This window comes from Scyliorhinus canicula, chromosome 7, assembly GCF_902713615.1.
Source record: "Scyliorhinus canicula chromosome 7, sScyCan1.1, whole genome shotgun sequence".
Taxonomy (NCBI): Eukaryota; Metazoa; Chordata; class Chondrichthyes; order Carcharhiniformes; family Scyliorhinidae; genus Scyliorhinus; species Scyliorhinus canicula.
Genome location: NC_052152.1, coordinates 104738067 through 104764930, shown reverse-complemented (window position 1 = coordinate 104764930; position 26864 = coordinate 104738067). Strand labels below are relative to the sequence as shown.

At 45.7% G+C, this 26864-nt stretch overlaps 1 protein-coding gene across 1 annotated transcript in view; it reads left to right on the top strand.

Annotated features, from left to right (window-relative positions):
• Positions 1-2034: 2034 nt before the first annotated feature.
• The window catches only part of LOC119969241 (protein FAM124A), a 59249-nt gene continuing 34419 nt past the window's right edge, over positions 2035-26864 (top strand). The window contains exons 1-2 of the mRNA XM_038802592.1: positions 2035-2098; positions 10654-10685. Of these exons, the coding sequence (XP_038658520.1) occupies positions 2052-2098; positions 10654-10685 (79 nt within the window). The 5' untranslated portion in view covers positions 2035-2051. The remainder of the gene's footprint in view (positions 2099-10653; positions 10686-26864) is intronic.

The window sequence follows — 26864 nt, the reverse complement described above, 5'->3', positions numbered from 1 at the left end:
TGAAAAGTAAGAAAGAACTTGCACCGATGAGCCCCCTCCCCCCCGCCCTCAGTCCTGTTTCAATCCCAGTACTGCCGTTGATGGATGGGAATACCGTCGCAAGAATTCTTCCAAGAACAGAAATTCCCACCTACAGTATGCAGCAGCTGGAGTCAGTTAAATGCCAACAGGACTCAGCTTGAAGTAGCATTAAGGACAGCATGAAAATGGCTTGAGGTAAGCGTGGGGTATAGAGGAACAGATTACACCAAACAAGAAGGAGAAGAAGAAAATGGATGGTAGTATACAAGGAAGACAGGAAGAAAACAATGCTAATGAAGGGGACAGATTATAAGGGAAAAATGGAAGGGGAATGAATGGAGGACATGAAAGCGGGAGGGAAAGGAGGAAGGAACTTTGAGGCTGGGGGGGAAGGAAAGAGCCAACACTGAGAGTGAAGGAGTATGAGTTTGAATTGGCTGGGAGAGAGTGTGTCAGTTTGAACTGTGGAAATAGCTGTGAGAGAGTCTAACTCCTATAAACGTGGATTAGAGAAGAACCGTTAGATGGAATATGATGAGTGTCAGTGTGGACTGGGGGGATTGAAGGTGGGAAGAGTTTCTCTGTGATAGGGTGGAGAATTGGATGTGGATCATGTGTCTCTCAGGTGGGGGAGGGTAGGTTGTTAAACCCATTAAACCTGTGCAATCACACAGTGTCCTAACCCGGTACATAGGGAGTCGGGGAGGGAAGAGGACTCCTTGTGGGCCTGCTCCTTGGCCTGGCCAAGCTGACTATCAATAGGTCCAGGCAGCATGCGGTTGAAGGATTCATGCATCTCCACTGTCTGCTCCTCGTCCGTGGCTATGCTCACTACCAGGTGTCCCTGGAAAGGGAGCACATGGTGCCCGCTAGCATGATCTAGGCCTTCCATGCCCGGTGGGCACCATGGGGACTGGGGTGTTTTATCAACCCCTTTAATCACATTTGTTTTGATGTTTAAAGTTTCCTGTGAGCTCCTGTTTACTTTGATGCAATATCCCTTCAAGGAGGTGCGTTTTAATTTATCCCTCAATTTGTTGATTTTGTTTATTTGGTTTCCTAAATGACACGGTGTCCTAGGCAGATCAAATTAAGGAAAATTAAATGCAGTGATAAACCACTTTTGTTGCTGAGATGATAATACTATTGTATATGTATTATGTGAGTCTTTGAGGTCGCTGGGTGGAAGTGCAGCGGCCAAGCGTCAGTCTCAGTGAAGAGGAGGCCTCCCTGATTTTGAGATCCCGGCCCTCATTTAAATGTTCTGGGTGAGCTGCAGAGTCGGGCTCCTGACAAAGCGTGTCAGACTGAAGACTAAAAACCCAGGGATGGCGAGGAGGAGGCCCAGGGCAAAATTCCTGCTCCTCCAAGACCCACAAAGGTAACTGCATGCCCAGCTCTGTACGAACCACTTTCTTCCATCGCCTGTCGAACTAGGCACACCCTGACTGGTTCCAGTCTAAAATGGCAATTGCCATCACAGCACCCCATTGCCTGGGGTGGACAATCTCTTTGTCACCTGGTGGTCAGCCCTCTTCAAAATGGAGGTAATAGGGTTATCCCACCCGATTACCATGGGCAATGCCACATTAACTCCAGGAGAAGGGCAGGGACAATTAACCCTTGGTGACCTCACCGGTTTAGTACACATAAGGAAAAAAAATCTACTTCCTCTTTATTAGAACTGCCCCATGCACTATAACGACTTTTAGTTTGTCCAGACGCCGAAGTAATTTCCAATGATGTGAAATGCTCTCCAGTTTATTACCGATTTTAGTTTCAAGGATCAAAATGGTGAATATATTAGTTCAGAATTCAGATTGTTCGAGAGTATTAGAAGCTCGATTCTGCATCCTTTCTTTTTTTGGAACCCTTGTATTATTTTTTGTTTGCTCTGCGCTATTCTTCAGCCCCTCTGGCCATTGTCCATCTCAAGCCTCCGAAAGCCAGCCCAGCCCAGGAGAGGTGGAGCCTGGGTGACTGGGCGATCAGGACAGGGGAGGAGAGGCGAGTGGAGTGGAAACAGAGCAATGGAGAGGAAAGGTCCAGGGGAGGACTCGGGAGCAGAGACCGGAGGGTAAGCGAGTATGTGTGTGTGTGTGTGCAAACAAAATCAGACTGTTACAATTGGAGAAGTAATATGTGTTTGTAATTGCAAGTCTCTTTGTGAGATTGTCAGTGTGTGTAATAGAGAGAGAACGAGAGGAGACAAAGTAATTGTCAGTCCTGGTAACTGATCCGTATTAAACGGTCCCTGGGGAACCTGCTGTGAACACATTGAATGAGGTCCCCATTTGAAAGACAGTTTCCTCTTAAATAACAATACACAAGTCCACAGGAACAACGCCTTTGAGTTTTATTTTTAATTGGAGGATGTGCTTTTTTGTTTATATGTGATATAAATCTCTCTCTCTCTCTCTAAATATGTTTATCTCTCACATATCCAGTCTCTGAAAGCTGTCAAAAGTTAGGCTTGTTGAAAAGAATTGCAGCTATCTGTCACTGGCAGGTGTGGGGCTCTTGGTAATCCCTGGAACATGACATGGGGTGAAGCTGTGACTAACTGGTTATGTGAGAAACAGCATGGCCTGCAGTGAACACAGGGGTTAGATTTCGCAGCTAGGAATAAATGGCACAACTGTCTGACTCTAATACAATCAGTAAGATGCAGTGTGCGCCAGTTCCCAGATAAGAGCACGGCCATGTCACTCAAAGGCAACATTCTTAAAACAAAGGAGATGGAACTCTTGTGGATGTTGGAGCTTTTGTTCAGCAGCATCAATGTTTCTGATCTCTCCCAAATGTTCCAGTGGACCCCTCTTTGACACCCCCCCCCCCCCCCCACTCCACATAAACGTGAGTTCATCCATATGGTACCCATATCCTAGCCTGCATCAAGTCACATTTACTAATCACCTCTGTGCTCGCTGACCTACACCCTCTCCCGGCCCACCAGCGCCATGATTTTCAAATTCTCCTTTTGAATCCCTGGATAACCTCGCCCTTCCTCCAACCCCACACCCCTCTTGAGATCTCTGCATTCCTCCATCGGTGAATTCCACACTCCTCTTGCCCCAGTATTAGCAGCTGTGCCTTCCGCCATCTATGTGGTAAACTCTGGAACTCCCTGCCCAAATCATAGAATCCCTCCAGTGCAGAAGGGGCCATTCGACCCATCGAGTCTGCACCAATCCATCGAATGAGCAATCTACCCATACCCACTTCCCCACTATCCCCATAACCTAACCTGCACATCTAGGACTGTGGGAGGAAACAGGGGCACCCGGAGGAAAACCACGCAGACACGGGGAGAATGTACAAACTCCACACAGACAGTCACCCGAGGACAGAATTGAACCTGGGTCTCTGGCACTTTGAGGCAGCAGTGCTAACCACTGTTGCCACCGTTCCGCCCCATCTCTCAGCATTTCTACCTCTCACTGTGCTCCATTGAGAACCTTCTCACAAACTTGCCACTTCGGCCAAGTTTTTGTATGTCCTGCTTTACTTGACTATACTCTAACTATCTTGGGGCATTTTACAATGTTAAAGGTGCTAGATAAATGTAAATTGATGTTGTCATTTTATGATGCAATAAAATGAGGATCGTGCATTTTTATGTGTTTGCAAACAGCTTAATTAATTCCATTTTTTAGAAATGACGACAAAGGTACCTGGGAGTGAGATGGGAAGTTGGAATCTGGCAAAGGGATGCCAGATTCCTGGATCAGAAGCAAAGCTAACAGAAACGATAAGCATTGTCTAGGTCCAGCAATTAGAATCCAGCCTTGGAATTTATTTCCTCGTACCTATTTCCTCAATAATGTAGCAAGCATTGAACTGGCAAGCTCCTCACAACATCTCTGTCGGACAGCTTTGGAATCCACTCTGTTCAGTGGAATACAGAGAGTTCATACATCCTCCAGTCAGTCCACAAGCACGAGTACAGAAACCCTCTCCCACTGCTATCCAAACACCAGTTCAATTTACTGATTGTGGTGAGTTCTTGGTTCTAGGCTCATGTTAAAACATTTGGGAAATCAAGATTTTAGTTAAGAACAAAAACGGAAAGACTGGGGTTTACACAGTATTTGTCCCAATTTCAGGACACCCCAACTGTGTTTGACAATCATTGCAGTATTTGGAAGTGTGGTCACTGTTAGAACGTAGGGAACTCCTAACTCAGGGGTGGGCAAACTTTTCCGTGCAAGGGCCACATTCAGAAATTCACAATTCATAAAGGGCCGCATAGTATATTAAGTAAAATAATTACTTCACCAGGTTATGATTCTGGACGCCTCATATAGAACATAGAATAGTACAGCACAGAACAGGCCCTTTGGCCCTCGACGTTGTGCCGAGCAATGATCACCCTACTCAAGTCAACGTATCCACCCTATACCAGTAAGTAACCCAACAGCCCCCCCCCCCCCCCACCCCCATTAACCTTAAAAAAAAAAATTTTTTTTAAAAAAATTTTTTTTTTTTTTAAATGACTTGGTGGGCCGCAGAAATACCTTTGGCGGGCCGCATGCGTCCCGTGGGCCGTAGTTTGCCCACCCCTGTCCTAACTCCTTCGTGCAGCAATGGAGTCTTGAGCAGATGACCTATTTAGGGATGTTGACTGAGGAACAAATGTTGGCCAGGACCCGAGGGGAGATCTCCCCAGCTCTTCTTCCATGCCCACCCGAGAGACAAAAACAGCCCTTGGTTTAACATCTTATTGGAAAGATGACAACCTTGCCCTCACCGTTGCAGACTCCCCCTGCCCTCCCCACACCCACCCTGACAATGCAGTACTTCTTCAGTACGGCACTGGTGTGCAATCCTGGATGATATGCTCAGGTTTTCGGAGTGGGACTGGAACTCACGACCTTCTGATTCAGGTGGCTGAATGGGTGAAAAGATAATGCACAGCCAAACTTTTCACTTACACTTCAGTGCTTTGAATACGGGCACAGTTTGCACAAATGTGCCTTGTATTCCCTTGAATATAGAAGGTGAGGAGCGATCTGATTGAAGGATTTGATGCTGAGAAACTATTTCATTCATGGGGGGACAGGGGAGGAGAATCCTGAGCAAGGAGGCACAATCTTAAAATTAGAGCGGGACATTCGGGAATGGAAGCAGAGAGTGTTTTACTGCACAAGGTGTAGTGGAAATTTGGAAATCGCTTTCCCCAAACGTCTGTGGGTGTTGGGGGTCAATTGGAGTTTTTAAGTGTGAAATAAATAGAGTTTAATTCGGTAAGACTATTGGCAGATATGGAGTATGGTAGCAGACACATGTGAACACCACTGCCTGTACATTCCCCTCCAAGTCACTCACCCTTCTGACTTGGAAATATATCACTGTTCCTTCACTGTCGCTGGGTTAAAATCCTGAATCTACCTCCCTCATAGTACACCACAGGGACTGCAGCGGTTCAAGAAGGCAGCTCACCACCACCTTCTCACGGGCAATTAGGGATGGGCAATAAATGCTGGCCTAGCCAGTGATGCCCCCATCTTGTAATTTTTAAAAATGGAATTGAGGTACAGGTCAGCAGTGATCCAATTGAAAGGTGGAACTGGCTTAAAGGACTAATGGCTTCCCCTATTTCTAGTGATCCAAGTGAAGCTTCTGAACATCAGTCCCTTCGTAGGGCGGCATGTTATCATGAGAATGTGAAGCAAGGGTTAATAGCTAGAACACTCCAGAATTAATGGGACACATTAGTGGAAAGTTACTAATAAGGGAGTTATTATTGAATTTGTGAGCCGGCTCATGACTGTAAGCCGAATAGCCTTGAGAAACAAGGAAGATGGCTGGATGACGGAATATGAAATGTGGGAGCTGCTTGCAATTATGGCTAACACCTGTTGTTTTGCTAAAGTTGCTATATACTCATGTGCCAATAGATAACTTCAAAGTCTGTAAAATCATGTATTGAAATTATGGCAATAACAAGTTATGCTTTGTAATGGGGGCAAGCTCAAGTGAATGTAAGGGACAGCCCCTTAAAAAAACATATAAAGACAGGATGTTTTGAGCAAAACTTTGGCACACTCAGAGGTGTTTCTTTGGAATACCTAGAGGGCTGCCCCGATCGCAATAAAGAATATTCTAAAGTACGAACGTGTTCGAGACCGTTTCTTCCGGACTGAGAGACAAGTGAATTAGAGACACATTCACAATCATAGTGATTAGCACTGTTGCTTCACAGCTCCAGAGTCCCAGGTTCGATTCCTGGCTTGGGTCACTGTCTGTGCGGAGTCTGCATGTTCTCCCCGTGTCTGCGTGGGTTTCCTCCGGGTGCTCCCATTTCCCACAGTCCAAAGATGTGCAGGTTAGGTGGATTGGCCATGCTAAATTGCCCGTCATGTCCAAAAGGTTAGGTAGGGATTACTGGGTTACGGGGATAGGGTGGAGGTGTGGGCTTAAGTAGGGTGTCCTTTCCAGGGGCAGGTGCACACTTGATGGGCCGAATGGCCTCCTTCTACAATGTAGATTCGATGAACCTTGAGATTAATAATGAGCGGTGTAACAATTGGAGGATTTTAGGAATATTGTCTTCTAAATACTGGGACAAGTTAAGAGTTAAAAGCCTGGGGGTATAATGTGTGGCTGCAGTGATCATGGTTTTAAAAAGGATTCTGTTTTGCTTTTCGGGAATGGCAGGTGAAGTTGACAAGGAATGTGTTTTTCAGTCTAGGCCAGGCATTGTCAACCTTGGGGGTGGGTCATGGGTGGGTGTCGGGAGGGTCGTGGAGCCGTCCGTAGCGGCGCTCCCGATCGCGCAAATCTGCGCACAACAGCCGCAGCAGCCAGCTGTTAATTACGCCAGCTGCAAACGGCCTTGAAAATGGCCGCGAACATGTAAAAAAGATGCGGCCGCACTGCGCATGCGTGCCAGATCATCGGCACGCATGCGCAAAACTATGTGCATATTGATAAAATTTTACAGGAAAAAAATGCAGAACTTTGGACAGTTGGAGACTCCATACTTTCCGACACCGGAAGGCTTCCCCTTCATCCAACAGGTTCCATTGGAGGATGGTCTAAGAGGGCCAAAGGGACCCAAAACCATTTCCTCCATTTTTGTCAGCAGCAAAAAAGGTAAGAGAAAATGGTGGGTCGCGCAGGTCGGCCGGCGTGGATCGCGAAGGTCGGCCGGGTATGGTCCCGAAGGTTGGCCGGTTGGCAAAAATGGGTACCTGGGAAAAAAATTTGAAGAACACTGCTCTAGGCTAATGGGCTGTGTTTGACTGGGGAGGTCATGGACGTGTTAATGTGCTTTTGCAGAGAGAATTTGTTTTTGTTAATCTTGTGGAGAGGAGGTCATTACTGAGTGGGGCAAGTGAATTAGACAGACATTTTGAGAAGTTGAGGAGAGAGGCAGTTTTGGAGAAAGCTGTGGAGAGAGACAGAGTTTGGGAGACAGGCGTTTGGAAGAGAAGTGAAGTCTGATCTGGTAATCCTTGTTTTTTGGACCAAAGGTAAAGGCATTTTTCTTTCCCAATAGGGTAGGGGGAAAAGAGTAATAATATTTTAAAGCAGAGCAGTCTCATTCTGAAGACAAAGAGGCTGAAACCATTTAGTGGAAGCAGCTATTTGAAGATATTCAGCCAAAGTCTGAAGAGGTCCTAACAAGAGCCAGAATAGGGGGCGGGATTCTCTGAGCCGAAATTGGGTGGGCACGGAGGCGGAAAATGGGCATCTCGAGATCGGGTCACCAGCAATCGCGCGCGTGCGATTGACGCGGTGCCGGTTGGGGGCCATTGAACGAGGCCCCTGCGGCGATTCACCGAGTGCTGGTGGCCGATTTGCCGACGGCGTGGTTCTCTCATGGTTCCACCTGTCGGGAACTTGGTGCAGTGGCTGCGGACTACCGCGCCGGTGGGGGGATCATTCACCGGGGGAGGGGCCTCCAGGATGGGCAGGCTACCGATCAGGGGCCACCGATCTGTGGGCGCCCGCGATCTGGTGTGGGCCTATATTTTCGGTGCCAGTCCGCGGTGTGGGTTGGTCATGTCATGCAGGGCGGCTGCCGCCGTGCGCATGCTCGGACCCCCGACCGGAAGTTCAGGGCCCCATATCGGCAGCCGGAGCTGCGAGGAGCATTCAAGGGCCCTGCTTGCCCCCTGCAAATCGGAGAATCGCCCTGGACTTTCTCCAGGTAAATCCAGAGTGATTCCTCTGTGTTTTTTCGCAGGCGTGGGGACATAGCCCCATTATTGGAGAATCCCGTCCCTGTTCTGTACTGCAAATATTACTCTATTGCCCCGCTAATTTTAAGGTGGATTGAGAGCTGTATGTTTCTTATCTTGTTGTTTAATGGGAAATTGTATAGTTGTGTTAAGGGATAATTGTAAGCTGTTCATTTTTGGGTGTGAAGTTAAAAGTTTAATATGTTATTTATAATAAATATTTTGTTTTACAAATACCAAAGCCCTATTTTTTCATGCAATCATTCCTGGGGTGATCCGCGGTCTTAAAATAAACTACCTAGGGTTTTATTCCAGTATCCTGGTCACTGTTGGGGTCTGGGTTCGTAATAATAGAGAGAAAGAACCTTTGGATATCTTAAATTGTTTGTATCAGCCTTTAAAATGGAAGCTGAAGACCTGTTTCAAGTTTAGATCTGGAGCAAGGCTTTGATTTGCTGTCTGACCCATGCCCTTGGTCGTGTTACAAGCGATATACCCTGACAGCTGCTCCTGGTCAGGGTAAACCATTGTCATTAAGTATTTTACATGCTATATTAACTGACAAGCCGGTTTAACATTGCATAGCTAGTGTACCATTATTTTTACCCACTATGTGTTTGAAAGGACATATATAGGTACATATAATCAAGGGTCAATTGTCTGTACAAAATAATTTATCTTACATAGCTGCGTACTTGTAAAATACAAAGTATGATGGATACCTTCAATTGATATGAATTGTAATTTGTACTTTAAACATAATAACACTCCACAAGATGACTGCAATTGTTATCCTGGTGTTAAAATCCCTCCGCGATTGCACCGCTCCCTACCTCTGTAACCTCTTCCAGCCCCACAACCCACTGAGAACTCTTGCGTATCCATAATTTCAATCGCTCTGTCACTGACAGTGGGCCCTAAGCTCCAGAATTCTTTCTTAAAACCGCTCCATCTCTCTAACTCCCCACTTTTAGCTCACTTCTTGAAATCAACCCCTTTGGTCACTGGCGGAATATCTCTTTATGTGACTCGGTATGAAATTCTGTTGCTAACACTCTGTGAGGTGCCTTGTTGGGACACTTTACTTTGCCGGAGATGTGTCAATGCATGTTGTTTTTGCCCGTCCATTTAAAAAAACAAAGATGGAATTGATGAACTGGAATGATGGGAGCAATGATAATGCAACATCGTGAGTCTGCAGAGAACTGAGCTGAGAGTTTTGATAGGCTAATTGTACAATGCAGACGGGACCCGGCCTGCAAAATAGTGTCCCCCTTTTCACTGATTTGCGAGCCCCGGACCACCCCCAGCCCCTGCCAAAGTCTCCCTGCCCGCACGTCATCTCTCTCCTAACCATGGTAGTGCTGGACTGTGTCCGCAGCCACCACGCCGAGTTCCCGACAAAAGTGGCATCATTAACTCACGCCATCGGTAACTAGGCCAGTCGAGGGAGGAGTACTGAGAGTGGGCCTCAAGAAGCGTCCTGAGGCCATCGATACAGCGCGTGGTGTACTGCTTTGGAGGGCGCGGAGCATCGGAAAAGCGGCGCCACCTCCAATTTCGTCGGAAAACGGGATTCTCCGGCCATAGGCCGAATGTGATTTTGGCGTCGGCGACTGGAGAATCCTGCCCAATGTTTCTCACTAACCTGCTGCATTTGCTTTGAGAGTGAGCTTGTGAGATTAGTAACAATTGAGGTGAGCTCGGAAGTGTTATCACTCTGAAACTTGTAATCCTACTCCATCCACAAACCCAGCCAAAAAGGTTTCTTTTTAAATGTCAAGGTTATTTAAAATGTAGACATTGCATCATTGTATGTTGGCAGGGAGCAGGTTTAAGGCTGTGATCTAACACCAATGATCTGCTGACTTCCACTGCTCATTAGAGCTTTTCTTTTCACAGTTTGTAACATCCCTCACATATGCTTCATTTAACTTCAGTATTTTAACAGTCTAACATCTGTATTATCTTGTTTATATAATCAAGCAGAAGGGGCCCCTGTCACATCCATTGACCTGTTGACCCAGATTCCAGGAAGTGACTTTCAGCAGTGCCTGAAGCCACCTCCTTCAGGCACCATGATCCTCAGAGGGCTGTTGGTGATTAGGGACCTCCAATGGATTGTCCATGGTTATGCTAGGCAAAGTACTGGAGAGGTTTGGTTGTTGCGGAATTCTGCAGTATGTCTGACCAGAAATCTTTGCCACTCGTTCATGCCTATCATCAGGCATGTTGTAAGGATTTACAGGCTGATAAACAACCTGTTCCACCACATTACGCCTGCACTTCCGATGACCATCACGTCCTGAGTGGAACAGCAACTCGGGGCTTCGAGCCTCCGCATAGGGACGCTATCCACTGTGCCAAGAGACCTCTTTCCTTTTAGCTAGAGCTTTCAAATGACTGATATGATGTACTAAAACTGTCACTGTTTCTGTTTCAGGTCAGTCTACAGTCAAATGTCATCAACGAGCAGTGAGTATTAAAAGCATTTTCGATATGCTTATTTTCCTACTTATCAAGTATATTGTATTGATAGGAGCAATTTGGATGTGACCACACAAAATCAAACTATTCTTCATCATGTACAACTGGAAGATGATGTCTCATTACTGAGGCAGTATCTACCCTGGCAACATGTAACTATTATTCCATATATTTCCAGTTCAAAAATGTCCTTGTATATTGCGGATTATTTTTATTCTTTCGGGCCATGTGGGCATCACTGGCTAGACCAGCATTTATTGCTCATCCCCAATTGTCCTTCAGAAGGTGGTGGTGAGCTGCCTTCTTGAACCGCTGCAGACCCTGAGGTGTAGGTACACCCATAGTGCTGTTCGGGATGGAGTTCCAGGATTCGACCCAACAACAGTGAAGGAACGGTAATAAATTTCCAAGTCAGGATAGTGTGTGACTTGGAGGGGAACTTCCAGGTGGTGGCATTCCCATGTGCCTGCTGCCCTTGTCCTTCTAAGTGATAGTGGTCACAAGTTTGGAAGGTGCTGTTGAAGGAAACTTGGTGAGTTGTTACAGTACGTCTTGTAGATGGTATACACTGTGACCACTGTGTCAGAGGAAGTGAATGTTTGTGGAAAGGATACCAATCAAGCAGGCTGCTTTGTCCTGGTTAGTGTCAAACTTCTTGAGTGTTCTTGGAGCTGTATTCATGCAGGCAAGTGGAGCACTATCCCAACTTGTGCCTTGTAGACAGTGGACAGGCTCTGGGGAGTCAGGAGGTGAGTTACTCGCCACAGGATTCCTCACTTTTGACCTGCTCTGGTGGCCACAATATTTATGTGGTTGATCCAGCTTAGTTTCTGATCGATGGTAACTCCCAAGATATTGTTAATGAGGTCTCAGCAATGGTAATGCCATTGAATGTCAAGGTGCGATGGTTAGATTCTTACTTATTGTAGATGGTCATTACCTGCCACTTTTGTGGCACGAATGTAAATGCCACTTGTCAACCCAAGCCTGGATATTTGAGGTCTTGCTGCATTTGGACATGGACTGCTTCATTATCTGAGGAGTCACAAATGTGCTGAACATTGTGGAATCATCAGTGAACACCCTACTTCTGACCTTATGATGGAGGGAGGGCAGTTTATGAAGCAGCTGAAGATGGTTGGGCCTAGAACACTACTCTGAGGAACTTCTGCAGTGATGTCCTGGAGCTGAGTTGACTGACCTCCAACACCACACCATCTTCTATTATGCCAGGTATGACTTCACTCAGTGGAGGATTTTCATCCTGATTCCTGTTGACTCTAGTTTTGCAAAACTCCTTGACGCCATATTCAGACAAATGCAGCCATGATGTCAAAGGCAGTCACTCCCACTTTACCTCTTGAGTCCAGCTCTTTTGTTCATGTTTGAACCAAGGTTGTAATGAGGTCAGGAGCTTGAGTGGCCCTGGCGGAACTTAAACTGAGCGTCCATGAGCGGGTTATTGCCCAGTAAGCGCCGCTTGATAGCATTGTCGACACCCCTGCCATCACTTCGCTGATGATGGAGAGTAGACTGATGGGCGGTAAAAGGCCAGGTTGGAATTGAGCTGTTTTCTGTGTACAGGACCTTCCTGGGCAATTCCCCACATTGCCGGGTAGATGTCAGTGTTGTAGCTGTACTGGAACAGCTTGGCTGAGGGCATGGAAAGTTCTGAGGCACAAGTCTTTAGGACTATTGCTGGAATATTATCAGGACCCATAGCATTTGCAGCATATGCAGGAGATTTATTATTTTTTTATTTTTTTAAATATAAATTTAGAATACCCAATTCTTTTTTTTTCCAACTAAGGGGCAATTTATTGTGGCCAATTCAACTTTGGATTGTGGGGGAAAGACCCACGCAGACACACAGAGAGACTGTGCAAACTCCACAAGGGCAATGATCTGGAACCACGATTGAACCCTCGGATTCATGAGGCAGCAGTGCTAACCACTGTGCCACCATGCCGCCCCTTCCAAGGATGGGGATATTTGTGAAACCTCCTTGTGAAATCGCTTAGCTCTGTCTATTGCTTGCTGATTATTCTGTTTGGCACACAAATAGTCCTGTGTCGTAGTTCACCAGGTTGACACCTCATTATTATTATGCCTGGTGTTGTTCCTGGCATGCTCTCCTGCACTCTTCATTGAACCGGGGTTGATCCCCTGGCGTGGTGGTAATGGTAGACTGCGGTACATTGCGGGCCATGAGATTACAGATTGTGGCAGAATACAATTCTGCTGTTGCTGGTAGCACCTAGCACTTCATGGATGCCCAGTCTTGAGTTTCTGGATATGTTCTAAATCTATCCCATTTAGCACAGTGATAGTGCCACACAACACGATGGAGGATATCCTCAATGTGAAGACAGGACTTTGTCCGCAAAAGGACTGTGCGCTGGTCACTTCTGCCAACAAGGTCATGGGCAGATGCATCTGCGGCAGGCAGGTTGGTGAGGAGGTACTTCTTGTTGCTTTGCTTGCCACCCAATCCAGCAGCTGTGTCCTTTAGGGCTTGTTCAGTAGTAGCACTAGGAGGTCTTGTGGCACAGTGTCAGCGTCTCTACCTCTACCAGGCAGGTTGGTGAGGAGGTACTTCTTATTGCTTTGCTTGCCACCCAATCCAGCAGCTGTGTCCTTTAGGGCTTGTTCAGTAGTAGCGCTAGGAGGTCTTGTGGCACAGTGTCAGCGTCTCTACCTCTGGACCAGAAGCTCTGGGTTCAAGTTCAGTGCCAGGACTTGTTGGCCACGAATGGAAAGGAGCATTCATAACTTGGTTCAATGGGCTGATAACCATTTTGGGAATCTTTCCACCCCTTCCCCAAAGGGAAGGAAGTGTGCAAAGGTACACACAAAAAAAGTAGTGATGCTAATGAGCCAATCTTCGTGATAGGCATTGAAGTCCCCCACCTAGAGTATATTGTGTCCTTGCCACTCTCAGTGTTTCCTCCAAATGGTTTTCAACATGGAGGAGTATTGATTCATCAGCTGATGGTGGCCGGTATGTGGTAACCAGCAGGAGGTCTCCTTGCCATGTTTAACCTGAAGCTGTGAAACTTCATGGGTCCAGAGTTGATGTTGTGGACTCCCAGCACAACTCGCTCCCGACTGTACACCACTGTGCCCCCACCTCTGCTGGGTCTGTCCTGCCGGTGAGACAGGACATAACCAGGAATGGGATAGTGGTGCCTGGGACATTGTGGGAAAGGTCTGATTTGGATTGATGCTGGGTGGTCCGTCCGGTTTCATTATTTTTGTAGTCTTTGAAGCGATTTGATACAACTGAGGACACTTAAGTGAAAGAAAAATATTTTGGGGAATTCTCTATCCCTGGGGACACGGAGTGCTCAGTCATTGAGTGTATCCAAGGTTGTGATAATTTTTCAGATTGCGAGGGAATTGAGGGATGATGGGGACCAGACGGAAATGTGGATTTGAGGTGAAAGATCACCCAGGATCTCACTGAATGGTGGAGCACACTCGAGGGGCTGAAATGGTCTATTCCTGCTCCTAAAACTTAATGCTCTTAAAGTGCATTAATAAAGCACCTTTCATGACCTCATCATCCCAAATGTGCTTACAACAGAAGGCATCATGCAGCACTGACAGAGCAGCGAGCCCATTTACAAATCAGATAAGCTAACTTTAAAAAAAAAAGATGTTTATAAGATGATCGGGGAATAGATAGAGTAGACAGTCAGAGACTTTTTCCCCTGGTGGAACAAACCATTAGAAGGGGACATAAATTTAAGGTAAACGGTGAAAGATATAGGGGGGATGTCAGAGGTAGGTTCTTTTCCCAGAGAGTAGTGGGGGCATGGAATACACTGCCTGTGGAAGTAGTTGAGTCGGAAACATTAGGGACCTTCAAGCAGCTATTGGATAGGTACATGGATTACGGTAGAATGATGGAGTGTAGATTAATTTGTTCTTAATCTGGGACAAAAGTTGGGCACAACATCGTGGGCCGAAGGGCCTGTTCTGTGCTGTATTTTTCTATGTTCTATGTTCTAAAAGCAGAAAATGCTGGACAAACTCAGCAGGTTTGGCAGTATATGCGGAGAGAGAGACAGAGTTAATGTTTCAAACTTGTATCACTCTCCTTCAGAGATGTAAATTCTAACTCTGTTTCTCTCTCCCTGCAGATGCTGCCAGACTTACTGAGTTTTGCCAGCATTTTCCAGTTTTATTTCCAATTTCAAAATCTGCAGTCTTTTGCTTTTATTAAAAGAAAATAAAGGAGCAGCTCCTGGATTGGGACTTTTCCGAATGGTGCCTGCTTATATTATAGTGGGTGGCAAGAATCTGCTGAATTTCTGGTTACTCACTGTACTCTGAGGCAGCTAAAATTGTTTATTCCTGTAAGTAGGATAATAATCTCTGAGCAATATCTCCAGGTCCACTTGTTCCTGACAGTCGCATGTCTTTGGCAGTGTCTGTGAGTCACGGGAAGGAAGGATTGCTGATGGGTCTGGCACAACCTGATGGAAGACTTAGGAAAATAAACATGTCAAAGAGAGTGTGTGAATCCATGTAGAACTCAAATCACAAATGATTATTCTTCTGGTTTGGGCCTTGGGTGTCACTAGCCAGAGTGGGATTTATTGCCTGCTGTTAGATATACTGAGAAGATGGTGATGGGACATCTGCTGGACCCACAGTAACATGTTGGTGCAACTGAGTGAGTACCTAGTCCATTTTAGGGGCCAGTTATAAACGGGTGCTTTGGTGTGGGACTGGAGCCATAGATGGACGAGACGGAATAAAGATATCAGCTGTCCTTCCCTGAAGAAAAACTTGCAGTTCGTTTTTTAAAAAATGTATTTTATTACAAACATGTATCAAAGCGGGTTACAACAAATAAACACCCCGGGAAACATGCTTCCCAGCAATCAGCTATACAGTCTGTACAGATTTTCCCCATTTTAACCCTCCTCCCACCGCGACGAACAGCCCCTTAAACACAGTCACACACATCCCCCACCTTTTCTCAAACCCTTCTGCAGATCCCCTTAACTCATACCGACGGCAATACCGACTACCACGCCAGTAAAGCCGCGCCGTGCAATCAGAGAGGCGAAGGCCACGACATCAGCCTTCCTCCTCTCCATGAACTCCGGCTTCTCTAAAATCCCAAATATCACCACCAAAGGGTCCGGGTCCACCTCCTCCTCCACGACACTGGCTAAGACTGCGGACACTCCCGCCCAGAATCTTCCCAATTTTTAGCAACCACAAAACATGTGTGCGTGATTCGCTGCCCCCCCCCCCCCCCCACACCTCTCACACTCATCTGCAACCCCTGACAGAACCCACTCATTCACACCTGAGTCATTTGAACCCTGTGCACCACCTTAAACTGTATCAGGCTCATCCTTACACAAGAGGAGATCCAGTTTACCCTTCGCAGTGCTTCACTCCGTACTCCCCAATTGATCTCCCCTCACAACTCCGCTTCCCATTTCTCCTTGATCTTTAGTTCGGTTTTTATAACAACCCAACTATTTCACGATCATTCTTACCAGCTATTTATTTCCTGATTTTAAGTGAACGCACAAACTGGCAATGGCAGGATTTAAAGTCATGGTGGCAACTTTACAAACAGCCTTCAAGAAATGTCACATCAGATTAAGGGACTAATGCAAAATCAAGGGTTAGGTGGAAGCATCAGCAACAATCGATAGTATGAACTAGAAGTTGGTGTGGAGTTACTCTGGGAATCCCAGTTGCTGTGGCAACATGCAGGTTGTGACCTCTAGCTGTGGATAGTGATGGTAAAGGTTCCAATTTTCTTTATGTCTTATGGTTGACCAGAGATCTCGCCCTTTCTTACCACCTTCGATTGACATGTAGTGGAAGGATTTACAGGTTGATTCTCAAGTCTTGGGAAGTCAAAGTCAAGTCAAGTCAAGTCAAACCCAGAGCTTCTGGCTCAGAGGCAGGGGCTCTACCCATTGCCACTAGACCACCTATCAACAAACTGGACTCCGAAACAAAATAACTAAGCAAAGCGGTACATTTAGGAAACATTCGTTCACTCACACATTCGTTTTCTGAATGTCAGGGGAGGGCGTGGGGCGGGGGAGGGGGCTGAAAGTTCAACAGAGGATTTACAGTAAGAGTCACAAATAAAGAAAGAATATACTTGCATTTATATAGCACCTTTCACAACTTCATGGCATTCGCTGTTGTGATGTAGGAAAACACAGCAACCAATTTGTATATAATAAGCTCCCATAAACAGTAATGTAACAATGATTAGATCATCCATTTTAATGGTGCTGGTTTGAGGGATAAATAATTGACCAGGCCACAGGGATAAATCCTCGGCTGTTCTTAGAAATAATGTCCAGTTGCATTTTGCACCCACCTGAGAGGACAGACGTGTAATGTCTCATCCACAAAACGGTACAATCAATAGTTCAGTATTCCCCCCCCCCCCCCCAGTGCACCACTTCCCCTCAGCATATTGAAAAGAGTGCCAGTCTAGGTTGATGAACAGATTTGGTAAACGTAAGGACATTAGGAAAGGTCTGGAGAGGGGTGTGGGGGGGGGGGGGGGGGGGGGGGGTGTGTGGCTGTGCACTTCACACTGTCATGGCTGGAGAAGCCAGTATAAGTTAGTCTGAACATACTTGTATGACATTGCAATGATTGAAAGCCAGCCAAGAGGAAGAACTTCTATAAAATATTTATATAGCATGTCGACCAAATAGCATGGGAAAGGAGGGGTGTTGGTTTTATATTTGTGCTTTCTCTGATAACTCCAGGATGGCTTTCGTGCCAGTGTCATCCTTGTGGCGCAGAACTAAAGGAAATTCTGCCTCCAAGCTCCTCCCAAAGCCACTCTTGAAACTTGCCACCTGGAGATGTAGTCTGCCTCTCTGAGTTTCACCACTTCCTCTGCATGGACAATCTCTTGTCTTGGCATCGCGCCAGTTGGTGGGGGTGTGGGTCAGGCATAGGTCATGATGGGGCTGCATGGTGGCACGGTGGTTAGCACTGCTGTCTCACAGCGCCAGGAACCCGGGTTCAATTCCGACCTTAGGTGACTGTGTGGAGTTTACTCTTTCTCCCCGTGTGTGCGTGGGTTTCCTCCGGGTGCTCTGGTTCCCTCCCACAGTCCAAAGATGTGCATGTTAGGTGGATTGGCCATGCTAAATTGTCCCTTAGTGTCCAATGGTTAGGTGGGGTTACTGGGTTACGGGGATAGAATGGGAGGTTGGGCCTCAGGTCTTTCGGAGGGCTGGTGCAGACCCAATGGGCCAAATGGCCTCCTTCTGTGCTGCTGGAATTCCATGTTCTATGATCCAGAATCATTTTGTGTTTGGCCCCACATGGCTTCGGCATTTCACACCCAGGAACTTCCCCCGCCGATCTTCAGTCTCCATGTTTGACCTGCAAGTTTGTGGGGGTCCTGACTGAGACTTGGAAACAGATACTTTGACCCTCCTCAGTTCTTAGCTCAGCCCCCTTTAATGCCATATTGGCCAAAAACCAAGATCCAGCCAACCCCAAATAGCCCAGCCTAGCTTCGCCCATGTCCAGCAGAGGTCAGAAGAACGTGCAGACCTGTGTTCTGTCGAGCTGGTTGATAAGAGAAAACCTGTAGTTACATAGTCCCTTGCAGACTTTGGCTGTGAAGCACTTTGGAACATCTTAGTTTTGAAGGGGAGTAGTCACTGTTGAAAAATAGGGCAGATAATTTGCGAACAGCAAGATCCCACAAACTGCAATAGGAAAATGACCAGATGAGGTGTTATGTTTTACTGCTGCTGACTGAGGAATATAATGCCAGTCAGGTCAGCATAGAGGACATCCATGCCCCTCTTCATTTGTGCCCATGTGAGAGGCCAGAGGAACCCTCAGCCTAATGCTTCGCCTGTAATATGACGAGTCAGGATATATCAAAAACCATGATAGCCTGAAAGCGTAATGACCTTTAATGTCTTAAAGAATTGTATGATGCAAAACCTTTCAATTTATTAGCCAGAAATATCATACGCATTTTCTTAAGGTTTGACAAGTAGTTCCACAGGTAATGCAACAATATGATGCAAAGAAACAAACTGACTCTTAAATACCCTCTGAAATGGCCCAGCGAGCCATTCAAGGGCAATTAGGGATTGGCAATAAATGCTGGCCCAGCCAGCGATGCCCACACCCTATGAATGATTTTGTTTTAAAAATGGAAAAGACATCAATCCATATCCCAACTTTCCCTAAGACCCTTGCACCCTTACGCATACTGGCTTGCAGTCTACCAGCACCCAGATATTTAGAATTCTCATCCTCGTGTTCAAATCCCACAATTGTCTCATCCCTCCCTATCTCTGGAACCACCTCCAGCCCTGCGATTCCCTGAGATTACTGCAATCTTCTAACTCTGGAATTCATCCATGCTGGCTTCCTTTGCCTCACCAGCTGTGTGGGCTCTAAACGTTTGAAATTCCCTCCTGAGCCACTCTATCGGTCACTTCTTTGAGATGCTCCTTTTAGTTCTTTGACCAGACTTTTAGTCACCCAAACACAGAACTGCCTCTTTAGCTCAATGTAAATGTTTTTTTCTGATTATGCATCTATTGAGGCATCATGGAACGTTTAGCTATGTTAAAGATGCTATGTAAATGCAGTTCACGCTTTGGAAATGTATGTGAAGTGAGTAAGAGAAACTATCTTATGCAGCGGCTCTGATTTTCAAATTTCTAGATAAAATCTGCTTCACAGGCAGACTGAATGTTTATTAATTGATAGGCTGACTGCTGTCCGGGTGCACCCTCGGTTAAAGGTTTTAAAGGTCTGGTTTAGCTCAGTGGGCTAGACAGCTGGTTTGTAATGCAGAACAATGCCAGCAGCGCGGGTTCAATTCCCGTACCAGCTGAGAATTCTGAATTCTCCCTCTGTGTACCCGAACAGGTGCCGGAATGTGGCGACTAGGGGCATTTCACAGTAACTTTGTTGCAGTGTTAATGTGACAATAACAGATTATTATTATTATTAAAAGGCATAGAAGCGCAGTGGGCAGCATTGTTGCTTCATAGCACCGGGGACCCGACTTCGATTTCCGCTTGGGCCACTGTCTGTGCGGAGTCTGCACATTCTCCCCGTGTCTGCGTGGGTTTCCTCCGGGTGCTCAGCTTTCCTCCCACAGTCCCGAAAGACGTGCTGTTAGGTGAATTGGACATTCTGAATTCTCCTTCAGTGTAACCGAACAGGCGCCGCAGTGCAGTGACTAGGGGATTTTCTTTTTTTTTAAATTTAAAGTACCAATTCACTTTTTATTCCAATTAAGGGGCATTTTAGCATGGCCAATCCATCTACCGGAATCTGGCATATCATAATTGAAGGTTCTTTTGTTTTTACAAAATTAGTGTTTGTACCGTTTGGCCTATATTTTTTACTGTTTTAATAAAAAGATATGGCCAACCCATTTACCCTGTACATCTTTGGGTTGTGGTGGTGAGACCCACGCAGACACGGAGAGAATGTGCAAACTGCACACAGACAGTGACCCAGGGCCGGGATCGAACCTGGGTCTCGGCGCCGTAGGCAGCAGTGCTAACCACTGCGCCACTGTGCTGCCCCTGACCCGGGGATTTTCATAGTAACTTCATTGCAGTGTTAATGTAAGCCTACTTGTGACACTAATATAGATTATTATTATTAAAACTGGTACCTATACTTTCATTGCTCCTCTTTTAAAACACAGTTCATTTTATTAAAAGTTAATGATGCATTTTGAGATTCAGTTGCAAACCGGAATCCGTTGAAACTCATTAATGATTTATGATTTCAATTAATATGTGGTATTAACAAACAAAAGCAGCTGGGGAACAGATTAAGGAGCTACTTAATATAACTCAGATCCTGTGGAACCTGGGACAGGTTGTCTTTGTGTATTATCTGTGCAAATTAGCGAGAGAAAAACATTCAATTTGTTTAATTAAATGTCCTTGTCAAACAGTGTGGGATCATAGTTTTATTCAGTTGCCCAGATGAAGGGAGGGCCTTGTCAGAAAGTAATCACTTGAGTTGGTTTTCTGAACTGTGATGGTGCCTGCTGGTTATTCTCCCTTCCATCGCTCCAGTGTTCAGTGTCATCCGTCTCAGACAAAAGCTGCTTTTCATGGGTGGGTGTGTGACCTTCCATTGTGCACTGTGCTTTGAACTGTGTGTCTCTATTTGTTTTTCACTCCTCAGAGCTGGTGGAGATAGGCACACTGCAGCCCCGGTCAAAGGAGGGCTGCCCGTTTATCCTGCCAACAGAAAGCCAATCACAAAGACACACAACATTGGATTCAGGGAGACAATCAACAATGATTAATACAGAAGATTTGTGCATTGATATACGCTCTAGATTAGAAGGTTTGTGTAATTGTGTCTCCTGTGGGGTGTTGCTATTTTGCCATTGCAATAACAGCTATGACTCAGTTGTAACACACCTCTGGAGTCAGAAAGCTATAGGTTCAAGCCCCACTCCAGACACTTGCACCAGCCTAGAATTTGTCCTGCCCTTCATTCAGCGGCCTTGTCACGCCCGATGAGATTTGCGACGCTTAAAACGCCGCGGGTGTGAGCCAGATCGGCATATTTAAATTATCCATATGGCACCTGGACACCCTGAGTGGTTCTGCCAGGCTGGCAGGGGGACTGCTAGAGTGCCAGGCTGGCTGTGCCAGGATGCCGAGGTGCCAGGTTGGCACTGCCATGGATAGGTCCCGGGGGGAGGGGGGGGGGGGCCTTACCAGGTAGAGGGAGAGTGAGTGAGGGTTCTCACCGGCCTTCCCGAGGTTGAGGAGCTGCGGGGCGGGAGTCGAAAACAGGACGCGTCTGAGGGAGGGGGGGGGGGGGGGGGGGGGGGGGTAAGATCGAGGCAGCCTTCCAAAATAGCACACCAATCTGCAAGAGCCTTTCCTGCTGGGAGCTTCAGGAAATCCCTCTAAGTGCAGCCTTGGCGGAGAGAATCTACCCCAGGTATAAATAAATGGCAAAGTGCCGTGAAATAGTGAGATGTTTCTTGGCGCTGCAGACACCATGAAGCACCCCGCTAAACACGCAGTTCAGCAGACTGAACTGAAGTCCGCTGAATCGCACCATCATCTCAGCGACCTTGAAACTATCATGGAAATCTCATCAAAACCCATTTCCCTCTGAAAAAGCCTCAAAGACACAGTTCAAGGGACAATTAGGAATGGACAACAACTGCTGGTATCTCCAGCAACACCCATATCCCATCAAAGAATTTTTTAAAAAGAACAGTTTTTCACACAACAAATTGCTGTAATTTGCAATATTCTGAAAGGGTGGTTTGGGAAGATTCAATAGTAACATTGAAAAGAGAATTGGATAAATACGCAGAAGGACACAAATACAGGGGAGCATGGTTAATTGGATAGTTCCACCATAGGAACGATGGGCTGAATGGTTGTCTCCGATGTGCTATCATTCAATTATTGTTTGACTAATGCATGATCATTTTCACATCTACCCAATAAGGCACACAAAGCTTTGGTTTAACATCTCATCTGAAAGATAGCACCACGTAGATGCAGAGATCCTGGCAAAGCGGCTGGAGAGCTGCGTGCCAGAGGTAGTCGTGGAGGACCAGACGGGTTTTGTCAAGGGCACGAAGCTAACATCGAACATCAGATGCTTGTTGAACGTGATGATGACCCCATTCAGGAAGAGAACACCAGCTCTCCAGCCAGTCTGAGGTCACCTAACTCTAACATTCACTTATATACTAATGAGACTCCTCGTGGTTAGTCGGTGAATTACAACACAACTATAATATCACTACATCCCCTTTCCTTTGAAGGAATCAATTAATACATCATCATCGGTATATTTAGAACATAGAACAGTACAGCACAGAACAGGCCCTTCAGCCCTCGGTGTTGTGCCGAGCCATGGTCACTCTACTCAAACCCACGTATCCACCCTATACCCGTAACCCAACAACCCCCCCCTTAACCTTACTTTTTAGGACACTACGGGCAATTTAGCATAGCCAATCCACCTAACCCGCACATCTTTGGACTGTGGGAGGAAACCGGAGCACCCGGAGGAAACCCACGCACACACGGGGAGGACGTGCAGACTCCACACAGACAGTGACCCAGCCGGGAATCAAACCTGGGACCCTGGAGCTGTGAAGCATTTATGCTAACCACCATGCTACCGTGCTGCCCCTCAGATTTACATCTGATATCATTAGCCTGTGAATCTAACAATATATTTTTTAAATTTTTAGACTGATTTGACAAATATATATATATAGATAAATAAAAAAATATGTACACAAGGACAGCAAGCATTGTATGTCCAAATAGTCCAAATCTACAAATTGAGTCAATCAGATTTTCTTCTGATTCTGGTTGATCTTCTCAAAGTTTGACCTTGCTGCTCAGAACTTGTAGATTCAATATTCTCCATGACATTCTCATGCTCAGGAACTGCTGAATTATCTGACACTGCAGCTGACGCTGATTCTCATGTAGATTCGTCATCCATCACGTTGTTGTGAAAGTCTTCTCTGGTTTTCAAGAGCGCGCAACGATTTTTTCTTAAAACCAACCCATCCTCTGTCTGTACATTGTAGGAACGAGGCGCTACTTCTTCAAGTATAATGGCTTTTCTCAACCAATTGCCTGAATCTTCTATTCTCACAATACTCAGAGGTGGTAAAGTTCTAGACATTCTATCCTAGAACTGCTTTTGTTTTGCTTTAATGTTTTTCATTTCCTGCAGTACCCCTGCATTCTACTCCTTCTTTGCCAAGTATGGAAGTGTGGTACACAACCTTCTATTTGTGAGTAACTCTGCTGGCGACCTACTATGTGACAATAGTAACGCTTTGAAATGTGATTTCACAAGATATGGATCAGAGTGGCTGTCCATTGCTTTCTGTAATGATTGATTTACAATCTGTACACTTTTTTTGTTGAGATCCATGGGTTCCATGCCTATATGAGCATCACCATTTTTTTTGTTTCACACATACCATGGAATTTACCCCATTGGTACGTTCTATCTTCTTGATAACTTGTGGTTTCATATCTGATATGGGTGGCAGGGTAGAAATGAGATTGACATGCATATCTACAATTTCAGCAATTTCACTACTAATAGTTTGTATCGGTGCTTTAGATAATGCATCTTCTTTAAATTGTATCTCGTTGGTGAATGATAGTGTACTAAAAATCAGTGAACACATCACTGAATTTGCGGATAATGTTCTCAGAGTCTTTGGAGTGTTGATCCAATCCTTTGTGGATGCTATATACCAACTGCACTAGACCTAATTCTTCACAGGACTGATCATCTAATAATGATTCCAAGCCCTCGGATACAATACAGAATGGGACGGAATAAACTGTGTTCTTAACTACCATACTCAGGTCACAAGCACCATAACATTTAATGTTTGAACCATTATAATCTCTCAGAGAGATTTTGTGATTTTTTCTAATTGACTGAATTTTTAGATTTTATAAATCCGTCATGCTGATTAAATTGGCTTTGAACCAGTGTCTAACTTCAGTTGGACCACTGTACCGTTCACTTCAAGTGATAGCAGCCATTTGTCCTCATCAACAGCATTTATTTTAAATGGAGCATCAGTTTGCATCTATTTAAGTGCTTGAGAATTTTTTGATGTCTACAAAAAAAATTCTTCTCTGTTATTACTCCAACAAAAAATAATGTTTCATCACTGGAGACTGTGTCTTCCACTGCGTTGACTGATCTGAGCAAAGTGATTTTTTCCTTTGCATCTGGAACAAAACTTGCCAAACACTGGACACTGCCTTAATTTGTGCTTTTGACCACATCTTTTACACAGAAATACTTTGTCCTGATCTTTAACCTGTTTGTTGGTGGGCGAGAAACGGCAGGAACTTTCCCGCCTTTTTTCGGAAGTGTCCCGCCTTTTTGGAAAATGGGTGGCAACCGGAGTACTTTCCTCCAAGAAGACACTGCCATTACATTTTAAAATGTTGTGCTGCTAGCTCGTGAGCCTGACAAATCTTAACTGTTTGTTCCAAAGACAGCTCCGATTTCCTCAGCAACCATTCCCTCATCTTATTTTCATTCATACCAAACACAATCTGGTCCCGGATCATGGAAGATTCCACCGCAGGTTTTAGCTTTTAGCTTTAAATCAGTGATAAAATGATCCATGGACTCTCCTGTCTTTTGTAAACGTAATCTAAACACATAGCGTTCATTAATTACATTCTTTCTGCGGCTGCAATGTTCATCAAATCTTCAAATTAGTTTGTTAAAATTTTTACTATCTTCATCGCTTGCAAATTTAAACGTATTAAACGCCGCAATTGCTTCAGGCCCTACCGCTGTTAGGAACATTGCTACCTTCCGTGAATTTGATTGCTCTCCTAAATTTCTGCAGTAAGAAACAGACTAAATAGTTGTTTAAACACAAGCCAGTTGCTGTCCAAATTACCATGAAATCTGAGACTCATTGGTGGCTTCAACAGTTCCATGTTGTTAATTCCTGCAGTCTGCAAAATCTTCAAATCTCTGTGATCCTCGTAGCAGGGTTTCTCAGTGTTTAATACCATCCAAGCCTGGTACCATGTAATTTTCTTGCCGGATGGCCTGCTTTATATTATAAGAACACTTGTAGCTGAAGCGATAAATGCTTTATTAACATTAACTGTTGGTCAAATATATACAAAACAACAGATGAATAACAGTACGAACATGCACAAGCAACCTCTCTCCCCTGCTCCTAGTCAGTCTGAGGTCACCTGACTCCAACATTCACTTATATACTAATGAGACTCCTAGTGGTCAGTCGGTGAATTACAACACAACCATGATATCACTACAGTGAATATCTGTCTGAATGCAGAAAAAGCCTTCGACAGAGTCGAGTGGAAGTACCTCATAGAACAGTTTGGGTTGGGACCAGGGTTCATCTCCTGGGTGAAACTACTATACAGCGCTCCCATGGTGAGCGTATGGACAAACACTGGCTATCACCCTCTGAAAGGCAATGGGATGGAGAGGAATCCAAAGGCGGGACAGTATTGTGCATTTTCTCTACTTGGTTTTTTCTGTGGCTCTGTTCCAATTAGGGCAATCAGTGAATTTACCTTCTTTCTATATTGTCTCTGTCCGGATGCTTAGAGTCGCCAGGTATTGAATGACACCACCGCAAGTCTCAACCGGCTATCGATCAAAGAGCCAAACACCAGTTAGTTAGTTCAAGGTCAAGGGCACTTTATTTACATACAATCAATCATGCAACATAAACACTACTAGTTAACTACTCCTATTACTAAGACAACCTGTACTTAACTTCGGGCACCCGGTTTAGGTCAGGAAACAGTGGCTGCTGTTCAATTCTGGATCTCTTGGGTTCGAAGGAGTAACTGCTGCTCAGCGAGTCTCATCCGTCTGGTAGTGGGCGTTGAACTCGAATTTGTTTCTGGTGTTGCTGCGATTGGCGATGACCGTGACCGGGGTACCAAGGCCAAAAGAGAGTGAACATATGGTGAACTCCTCCTTTATATTCGGGGGGCTTTCGCGATCTTTTGGGCAGTCCATCGATTTGGGCCTTACTAATTGGGTGATCCCCGATCACTCCGTTCGATTCCTTAGCGAATAAGTGGGCGGGGATCTGGATGACTGGGCGTGTCTCAGGCGGTCACTGACCGGGACTGTCCCGGTTGCTGGAGTACCTGTCCTTTGTGTTGGGGGAGATGGGCCATCACCTGCTGATCAGCCTGATTAACATGCTAATGGGACGGGGTTTCGATACCGTCTGGACTTTGCTGACAAATATGCATTTCAGGCTCAGAACCTGCCTGACTCTTGGCTTATCCATTTTACCCAACAGTCTTTGCGGGTTGCTCTGTAACAAGTTGGAAGTGGCCATCCCAGATGGCTACAACAGAGAGCATAGAGTTTCAGTCTACATTGATGATCTGCTCCTCTACATCTCAAAATCCCCCAGCCAGAATGGAAAGGATTATGAAAGTCCTAAAGGAGTCCGGAGCTTTTTTGGGTTATAAACGTAACCTGAGATGAAGTGAGATCTTCCCTGTGAACTGGCGGGGGGCGAAGCAGAGCTAGAGGAACTGCCAATCAAACAAGCCCAGACCAAATTCTGCTACCTGGGGATCCAAATAGGTTCTGACT